The sequence below is a fragment of the Drosophila grimshawi genome, unplaced genomic scaffold (genome assembly GCF_018153295.1).
Source record: "Drosophila grimshawi isolate 15287-2541.00 unplaced genomic scaffold, ASM1815329v1 contig_1369, whole genome shotgun sequence".
Classification (NCBI taxonomy): domain Eukaryota; kingdom Metazoa; phylum Arthropoda; class Insecta; order Diptera; family Drosophilidae; genus Drosophila; species Drosophila grimshawi.
Genome location: NW_025062891.1, coordinates 1,400,187 through 1,410,069, shown reverse-complemented (window position 1 = coordinate 1,410,069; position 9,883 = coordinate 1,400,187). Strand labels below are relative to the sequence as shown.

Below are 9,883 nucleotides of genomic sequence, written 5' to 3'. Positions count from 1 at the left end.
TTTCTTTTTATACTGTTTTTATTTTCTATAATTTAGTAAAAGCTAAATAAATAAAAGCTATAGGCAAAATACAAACTCTGGCAATATAAAATTTAATGCTTAAATACAAGATGTTTGAGTTAATACGACTGTGGGACTAGAACAAAGGCAGCTATTAATTGGCTGTCAACTATTTATCCTTGTTGATGCGCTTAATGAGTCCATCGACAGCGCGATTGATGCGCAACAACAGCAGATAGCCCACAATTAATGATGGCAGGCCGACAAAAGTGGCCAGCGCCTCGTAGATGAAGCGTGGAGCGAAGATTTTCCAAACCATCAGATGACGACAGTGTATGGTGCAGGCCAACATGGCACAGAAGATCTGCAATCGAAAAATAATATTAGAGAATATATAAAAGCGTTCGACATGCATCACCAACTAACCTTGATGCCCTGCAGCATGAAGAGCTGAGTGGCCAGTTTGAAACCAGCGCCTAGAAACACATCCTCGTATTCATACAACGCCAACTCGCCACGCGTCATATCAAATCCGACCGCTTCAGTGGCAATATCAGATAATGCAACAGCTGCATCCGATTTGTTGCTGGTGCGACTGTTGCTGCTGCTCTTAATGAGGCTGGGAAATAGCGCAAACAGCGAAAATGTCTCCGTACTGAGCAGCGAGTACATACAGTAAAAGAAGATGGGACCACAGAACGTGTTTAATATGACCAAAGTGCCGGAAATGAGATGCGACTGTCCCAATGCGCTGGAGCGACCGACAAAGGCGGCTCGCCAATCGATCTGTGACAGCGTCGTCTGATGCGATGTGGCAAAGAAGCAAAAGTGCGCGAGCAGAAACCAGGCAACCACAGCGCTAAAAGTCGGCTGCACACAGCTCTCTGTAAAAGCAAAATAATTATAAAAATTAATTGAGCATATAATAAATTAGGCATCAAATACGCACCAAAACTTGTGGCCGTGCGATAACGTAGAATGCTATGGATACTCAAGATGATGGCGCCGACGACGATGCAGACAATTAGGCCAATGCTGGCATGCGGCTCGAGCACCACAATCATCAGCATGGCCAGAAAGACGCCAAACGAAATGATGATCGATGAGTAGACGGTGGCCAGACCATAGACGACGGGTATCGCGTAGCTCTGTTCCGCATCATCACCTTCATACATACGCTTCATTTTTCGAAATATTTCCGGCACAATGCTGTCGCGACCATTAATGGTGATGCTATTGGGATTCTTTGGCGGCAGCACAAACGTCATCAGCGGCGTCCATGAGACGACAACGATTTGCAGCAGTAACAGGCCATAGATGACCAACGCCATGGCATCGATATGGGTGCGTTGAATGTTCTTTATGGCGCTATTCGCGAGCAGTATGTGACCCCCAGCACAAATCGAAGCGACAGTCGGTCCGTAGCGAGCCAACATCACATTGGCTGAATTTCCCGTCAAATTGCCGCAAGAGCGTAAATATAAGCGTGTCAGCGTTGTGTATAGAACAAGTATGACTACAGCCAGAATGTAGGTCTTGCCCATGCTGGGTCTCTTCACTGAAAAGCCCGGCGTACTATTGCTGGCAAAGTCAGCACAATTGCCCTGCTCCTCGCGGCAACGAAACAGCGTGTAGGCGAAACGGATACAGCAAATGGCCAACAAGCTGGCCAAAATTAGACGGAACGCTGCGGAGCGCAAAAACTGTGACCACTTAAACTTGTTCTTAAAGTCCAGACGTGCGCTTAGCAGCAGCAGCTCATAGACAAGTAGCAAAATAGCAGCAACAAGCAGATAGGACAAAATCTTGGCCTCCTGTATGACAAAGCTGTTGGAGAAGAACACAGCCATCATGGAGAAGAGCAGCAGACGTGTGGGCATATGGGCAAAACGCTTGACACTCGCCCAATTGTTTGCAATACTATTCCAGTGACGCAGCGTATAAAAGGCCAGCAGCACAGAGCTGAGCACGCTGGTAAAGAAAATGACCCCATGTTCCTCCGTCTTGAACGAGAAGTTCTTATAGTAGCGATAGCCAAAGACGCCAGCGGCAATATTCATGAGAAACACGTAGAAGACTTCTTTGGGTTTAAATATCTTCGCATAATCGCTGGCACTTGAGTTGTTAATGAGCAGAAAGGCAAAGAAGATGGGCAGAAAGCTGAAGAGAAGACCCTGCGACATTTGCGTGGGCTCAAACTTAACCCAGATCTCGCGACAGACGTTGAGTATGTCACGTAGATTCATATTTAGATCGCGCACAAACGACTTGAAGGCCGCTTCATTATAAATTGTTTGCACACGATGTGTGAGCAGTATGAATTCCGTTTCCAGCTTATCCATTTGCTCCACATTGAAGGTGCGTTTGTTCTCCAGCGCATAGTTGAAGAAATAGCGATAGATTTGATGGGCATTCTGCCAGGCGTGGAGCAGCAATGTTTGAAATTTACTCAAATGGGGCACAGCGACAGCGGGCACAATATTAAAATTGATTAAGCCCAGATTTGAGTAGGGTATCGGCACGCCGAGTATGGTCGACAGTGTGGGCACTAGATCAATCTGCAAATAAAATACAAGTAATTCTTAAACAGTAGCAGATAAAGACGTTGTCTTATCTCCAATTTACCTGCTGCAGCATTTCGTTATCTGAGCCCGCATCACTGCTGGTGAAGAATTTATGCTGCTTGGAGTAGGCAAACAGCAGAGCATTGGTTTCGTCATCAGTGTCGCCGCCATGATCACCACTTGCCGTCATACCATGATCGCCCATTATCAGCAGCGTGGTCTCATTATCCATGCCAGCCACAACAGATCTAAAATTAAGGGGTATTTAAGTTTTGTCAAGATATTTGTAGCGCATTGTTGTACTTGCTTTATAATGTCATTCATTTCGCTCAATTTGCGCGACATTTCCTCGTGCATGGGTCCGTGCTTGTGTCCACAGTGATCCACGCCCAGAAAATGCGCAATCAGCACCTGCCAATCATTGCTGGCCAGCTCTTTGGGCAGATGCTGCATAATTTGATTGTCGACGCTGTCCAGATCGAAGATATCGAAGCTGGGATAGGAGTAGGCGCGCTTAAAGCGTCGAGGATATAAATCAGTCCACGTGCTGTCGCCCAGGAATACCAAAGGCAAGTCGGTCTTCACAATCTGATCGATCACGTTGTCCTCATTGATCTCCGGTGAGGCAAAGTTAGAGCCAATATCAATAAACGTGGGCAGACTGCCGGTGGTTAGGCCCTTCAGGCGTTGCAGTGTGGTCGTTGGTGGATCCGCTTTAAAACGCATTAGACGAGCATTCCCCGGCGATTGCTGCAGCAATTGATGCAGTGTATCCAGTTTATTCTCATAAGGCAACAGTTCGGTGGTGTTCTCATTATAAACGCCAAATTCGTATTTTAATGCATCAATGACGAGCATTATGACTTTGGACTTTTGTGGAAGACATAGATTCGATGATGATGAGGCATTTACATCCTTAAATATCTCATTCACAACCTCTGGCGTAAGGAAATACTCCTAGCAAATAAAAACAAAGTTACTCTGCAGTCTCCATCTCTCGCTTCCACACTTGACAAGTGACTTACATCATTGGGATTGTTGGATAGACGCCGGCAACTGCTTGTCTCCGTTTTGGATACGCGTGCAAGTAGAAATCCTCGAGAGAAAAGCAGCACTCCGCTGCATATTAGATAGGCCAGCCAAATGAGCACGAACACATATGTAAAATTCATGTTTAGGCCCGCCCTTACACTAATTAGACTATTTAAACTTAATTGCACTTCTCGCTGGAGCCACTAATTGTCTTGTCAAGTGTTCTGCATCACGATGCGAACTTGGTTTCATTTAGAGTTTGTCATTTTTTTTCTACTGATTTTCAGTTCGTCACTGTGCTAGTGAAGTGCAGCGTTGCCAACTGTGGTGCGCACCAGCTGTTGTCCATTATGCAGCCCTCGTCAACATCTAGAGTTGCCAGACAGAGATACCTACGATATGTTTATTTGGCGTTATTTTTAAATGTATAACTCAAAGCCTTTAGATTTGGGGCACAAAAATTTCGTATTTATTTAAAGAATTCCATACACATATAGCAAATCTTAGATCAAGTGTAGATGCAACAAGTTAGCTGCGTGCGTGTATGCCGTACATTTTTTACATTGTGTTTAGAGCATTTGCCTGTGAACATTGGCAATGTATTTAATTTCTTTATTTAGCATTTAAGCTCTTTTTTCATTGTTTGAATTATTCTCAATTAATTTTGAAATTGTTTTTTTTTTTTCAGTTACGCCATTTAGCCAAGCGACCCAAAGTCTACGAAGAAAATGAAAATATAAAAATATATATTATACAATTTTTTGCTTCTTTCAATCAAAGCTTACGAAGGGGCAAAAAAGTTTGGAATGAAATCCGCACAATGATTATCTCTTTCATGTGTGTCTGTGTGTGTTAACAAAAGTTAGCGTAAATACGTTATCAATGTATAGTTTTGTTTACATTTCTTGTTGTTGGTGTCCTTTTGGTTTTGCTTGAACATTAAACATACACTTAGATTTACGTAAATTGAATTCAGTAAATATACTTTATCGCTTTCTAACCCAAACAATTTATCTTTATAGAAGTGGAGCACTGACACGCACATATGTATGCTACCAAGATAATGCAAGATAGATGCATACATTAAATAGTATAATAGTAATAATAATAATCACACACATCTCCACATAAATTATTAAATTCCGTTCTTGGTGTTAGTGCGCACGAATCTGTTTATATGTATGTATGTTAATTAAGTGTTATTTATGTGTATGTGTTTTAATTAGTTTTTGATTAATTTACGCGTGCTGCTTGTATATTGTGTATTTGTGTGTGTGTGTGTGTATGTGAGTGTGGTGTGTGTATGTGAAGTGTGTAGTTTTTCAACACACTCGCACATTTATTTTGTTAGAGAATCAGTGGGTGAATTGAGTCCCGATGATGTGTTGTTCTCATCTAGAGCGTCTGGGAAACTGGAAACTGATCCCGAACGGGATGTCACCTTCGTCTACAATAGAATAGAGCAGAAAACCGAATAGGTATGTAGAACACAAGACATTGACAATATCATATTAAGCACTTAAATACATGCGATTAATCAATAAGATTGTAAGTAAAAGTAAATTGCCTAGACAAATAGCTTAAGACCCGATAATTAAAGTATGCCCAAGCGATTATAGTTGTGGAATACATATTTGTTAAGTTAATGATGTGTATTCTTTTTTGTTATTGGGTGCTTCAAATGTATAGAGAAAGTGAGGTATGAGAAAAGGCATAAAATAAAATACATAGAGATATATAATAAAATAGTAGTTACCGCATGAGATTGGCACAAAAAATTGTTCTGTTCATAGCTTACTTTAACGTTCTCATAGGCAGAGCCAACCGAAGCTTCGATAGAACGCATCGAGTCAGAATTTTTCATTTGTGAGAATTTCGACGTAATCCCGCTCGTAATGCTGCCAAAAACCGAAGCCGTTTTCTCACCGGTCGACTTAAGCACTGATTCAGTACGTTGGTAACTGAAAAATATGAAGCACAGATTGTAAGCATAAATAAACTGGAAGACATATAAGCAAATACATTGATTATACAGTTATAGAGACACATAGAAGCAGCGAAGAGGAATATTTAATTGTGTTAAAGAAAACAATGGACAGCATTTGACTTGGTTTTGGTTAGTTTGTCAAGAAATGTTTGGTTCGAGACACAATCTTTAACACAATTACTTACAGTGGTGCATCTTGCACGGCTTTAGATATGTTGCCCACGCCCTGCTCCATCGATTGATAACTAAGTGGATACATAATATGAGCAACATTTTTAAATTAAAAACTTATACAAAACAAAAAATGAGATGAGCAATTCAAATAAAAAGCAGTTGTTTACGGTAGAAGAGAGCTCTTTCAAGTAGATTGCAAAACTTACACGTGACTCTCTTTCAAGTTCTTGACGCCTTGATTGACATCGTCGGTGAGCTCTCGCCAGACGGTGATGCCCAGTTTGCGCTTCAGATCGGAAGCATGACGCGTCTTGGAGGCCAGCACCGTGCGCAACGTATTGATTTCCTCCTCAACACGTGCCAGTTCCTACAAACAAATAAAAAACCAAAGTGTTTAGTAAGTAAAATATAAAATTATCGACTGAGGGCATACCTGGCTCCATTCGGCGCGTCGCTGTTCCTTCTCCTCAACGGTGAGCGCTGCAAACTCGGCGGCAATCTCTGCAGATGCCACAGATGCTGTTGGAGATGTGGGCTCCGACAAGTGGGCGCTATTATCTGTGGCACAAAATCATATAATTAGTCTATAATTCTATAACTATAAAATGTTGTTTGTCTGTTTTACTACATTTGTTAGCTAAATAAAAACTGAAGGACTGGCGCATGTTTTGTTTTGTATTTTGAAATTTTGATTTTATGTACCTCCTGGGAAGACAACTTCCTCAAAGACTTTTTCATACGCTGAGTATATCGAATTTCGTTTGGATTTGTTTGTATAAAATGCATAAAGACTTGAGATATTTCTTTGTTCACATTCAATTGTTATCAACACAAATAATACTCACAAACTGTTGGGTTTGAGCAGCACACATAATGAAGGCAAATAATGGGAAAATAGAGAGAATTAAGAAAAGCTGGTTAGTCACGAAGTAATTAAGGCAAGTTAGTCGTGTTCCAAATTTTGCTTTCGCAAAGCAGTCAAAAAAAGAAAAATAAAAAACCAAATACGTATAAATATTGTTACAAGCGTTATTTTTTCAGTTTACAGTTAGAGTGGTTATTACGACATTTGGGTCTCGTTTCTGAACCTAGTCATTAGGCTGAAAAATCTGGCCACTCTTTACCTTTGCCAACCTGAGCAATTGTGAGAAACCTTTTGTAGTTATCGCTATTTGATATTTTGGCCAGATATGGTTTCGAGAAATCTATAAACGTGACCTTTATATCGCGCATGGTACGCTTGGTAAAGAATTTTAAGCGGAAACGTTTCGCCATCGATGGCGACGGCGCCTGATTAGACAGCTTGGCCGCAATGAAATCCGTCTCGACGGTTTGCAGCTCAAGCGTATTGGCGTAGTCCGAGTCGACATCATAGAAGATGTCGTCGAGCGTCAGATTACGCAAATAGAGCTCAGCTTCATCGCAATAGCAACCGCATTCCAAATCGCTAGCTGGAGATATTTCCAGGTCGTCGAGCGATGGCGTTGTGGTGATGTCATCGATGCGCGGCAGATAAGAGTCCTCGATGAACTCTAAACTAACAGGCTCCAATTCGCTGCTCATGCTGTTTTGTTCGGCTCTATCTCATGTTCAAAAGCAGCAGCAGCATCAGCAACAACAACAACGAACAGCACTTTCTAATTGGAACGTGGCGGCGCATGTGGAACCTTCTCAAATTTCAAAGCGAGCGCTTCGAGCGATTTATTGTAGTATTTTTGTTTGTGTTTTCTTGTTTGCTGGCCTTGTAGTCAGTTTGGTTCTTTGATATTTTTCTTGTGCACATTTTCTATTCAGAGATTCATGTTGAAAAGCGTTTTCTTTTGAAATGCGTGTGTCTAACTAAGCGTTTACTTCTTGACTCGTTTCGCTTCCGCGCGCTGCTACAATCAAACTTGAACTGAGCTCAACTTTGGTAATTGGTAGCTGCAGCTCTTTTCGCTGTAACTCAACAAGTTGGCAACGCCAGAGAAGCACTGAGCCAAAGAGAGCAACTTCACGAAAGAAGAAGAACAACAACAAGAAGACCACAACAAACAACAAGTTCACCCAAAGCTGGAGTCTTTTTCACTCTCTCTCTCTCGCTTTGAGTCTGATTTTGCTTTTGTGCCAAGTTAGCAAAGAATTAAAGAATTGCATGATCAACAAGTGGAAGATTGACGTGTTCACTACCATCTCAATTGTGGGGCATGTTCAAAAATAGATTGAATATGATTTGCGTTCAATTGACGTACAACATTCATAAACAATACATTTGGCACAAAACGCAATTCAATTTTGTGTATTCAATTAAAAATCAACTATGGGTAAAATGGGAGGCGTTGCTTCGTTTTCTATCCACAGTTGTTGCTGTTGCAACAAGCAATGTACACAAAGAACGACGCAGATTCACAAAATCTTTGCCACGTTGCCAAACTTTCTCGTCTGAATAGTACAACTTAAAATGTTTACAGTAGGCGGAATCATATTTGTAGCATTTTGGAAATGACTCCCACGATTTCAATGCATCGCTGGGGCAGGCGCAGACAACAAACTCTTGAGCATGACTCATCTGAATGTATGGCAGGTTATCTAGCGGTGTTACTGGCTAATCTCGTCTCTTTGTCAGCGCAGAACTGTCGAAATACCTTTGTTCGGTCAAAGCCGCTGTCTAATTAGCGCCTCGACGTGTATCTCTGGCAAAGGTGTACGTTCCAATAAGCAAACCAGGGTTCACAGCAAACACGCGAACACTTTACACTTGCATGCGGCGAATACCTGCTGCTAGCTGCTAGTTGGCGAAAAACTGCAATTTACACAATAGGCGCACACTTACGATCCTCCATGGCTGGGCTATTGTAGTCGTCTCCTTAATGTTTCAGCTTTGAATTCAATTGAACTGCTGTCCAACTTTGACAATTAATTTTTGTTGTTAAAAAGAATTTCTGTGCAAGAAGAAGCACTGAAAAAGTAGCTGTGCTTTCTGATAAAAACCGATTACACTCAACCGATAGTCGCCTGACAATTGGCGTTGCCAGTAGGATTGTGGCAGCTGCTTGGCGCGGATTAAAAATAAACACATGTAGAATTCAAATTTTATGAGTTTGTTTTTGTATTTCAAAAGAAATAAAAATACAATATTTTCGTATCTGAATAGCTTGTTATGAAAAAAAAAAATGCCATAAGTGAAAATGTTGCTTTTCAGCTATCGTCATCGCTACGTCTCGCTTTACATTTGATTTTTCGTCCGTTAATATAGGAAAATATATACATTTATATACTTTGTATTGTATTTACTACGTTTCTTAAAGTTACTAATGCAGTTGGTTGTAAATATGTATATTTTAAAAAATTTACATTATCAGGTCTGTTTTTCTTGGTGTTTTTCTTCTTCATCTTTCTTTTGTTTTATAAATATCGCATGAAATAAAAATAAAATAAACAGAAGAAATAAAGAAACAAACACAAAAAATCAAACTATATAATTTGTTTACGTTTTTTATTGGTTTTATTTTGTTTTTTGTTGTTTTTTTTGTCGTTTTGTTTTATCTTGAATGGTAAGTAAAAAATTTTAATATATTTTTTAAATTTTTTATACTTTATGTTTCAACAACTTGTACACAGGGTCTGAGCGCCGTGTATTGATTTAAAGTTGTTAAGTGGAAAATATAAGTCGAAAACAATTTAATATAAATCAAGAAGATTGCACAAAATTAAAACGTTTGTATTCATTTTGAAATGTGAAGGGGCTTGTGTGGGGTATAAAGCTGGTTGATTGGTTGTTGGAGCAGAAGCAGGCGTGTGTTAATTAACATATATCTTTATATTTATATATATGTGTTTATATATATATTATATAATTTGAAAGTACATGTTTGTATGTAATTTAATCAATTGCGGTTCCAATTCATTTTCTTTTAATGTGTTCTAAACATTTACAAATGTTTTTTACTATACATTCAACGGTAGAAAACGTTTAAACATGCACTCTCCCAAAATAGGCAGAAAATTAAACTAATAACTCGATTCAGTTTACAGCTTCATATAACTCAGTGGAAAAACAATAGATTTGTAATAAAAAGAAGAGCAGCAATAGCAATAGTAAATATTTAACATTTTATGCTTACAATTATTTCGTTTTTGACCGTAA

General features: G+C 39.9%; 2 protein-coding genes across 2 annotated transcripts; both read right to left on the bottom strand.

The window, feature by feature from the left end:
* Positions 1–3,887, bottom strand: LOC6559586 (GPI ethanolamine phosphate transferase 3). The gene is made up of 6 exons (XM_001986959.2): positions 3,590–3,887; positions 2,872–3,521; positions 2,626–2,812; positions 950–2,558; positions 427–884; positions 1–364 (listed from the first exon to the last, which is right to left on the bottom strand). The coding sequence occupies exons 1-6, from the start codon at positions 3,734–3,736 to the stop codon at positions 170–172; spliced, it is 3,246 nt and encodes a 1,081-aa protein (XP_001986995.1). The 5' UTR covers positions 3,737–3,887; the 3' UTR covers positions 1–169.
* Positions 3,888–4,042: 155 nt separating this feature from the next.
* Positions 4,043–7,457, bottom strand: LOC6560107. Its single transcript, XM_032734586.2, is given in 7 exon segments — positions 4,043–4,313; positions 4,382–5,043; positions 5,395–5,557; positions 5,769–5,828; positions 5,964–6,124; positions 6,191–6,315; positions 6,846–7,457. Coding segments are annotated over 6 exon segments (1,092 nt in total). The 5' UTR covers positions 7,321–7,457; the 3' UTR covers positions 4,043–4,313; positions 4,382–4,935.
* Between the last annotated feature and the right edge of the window lie 2,426 nt (positions 7,458–9,883).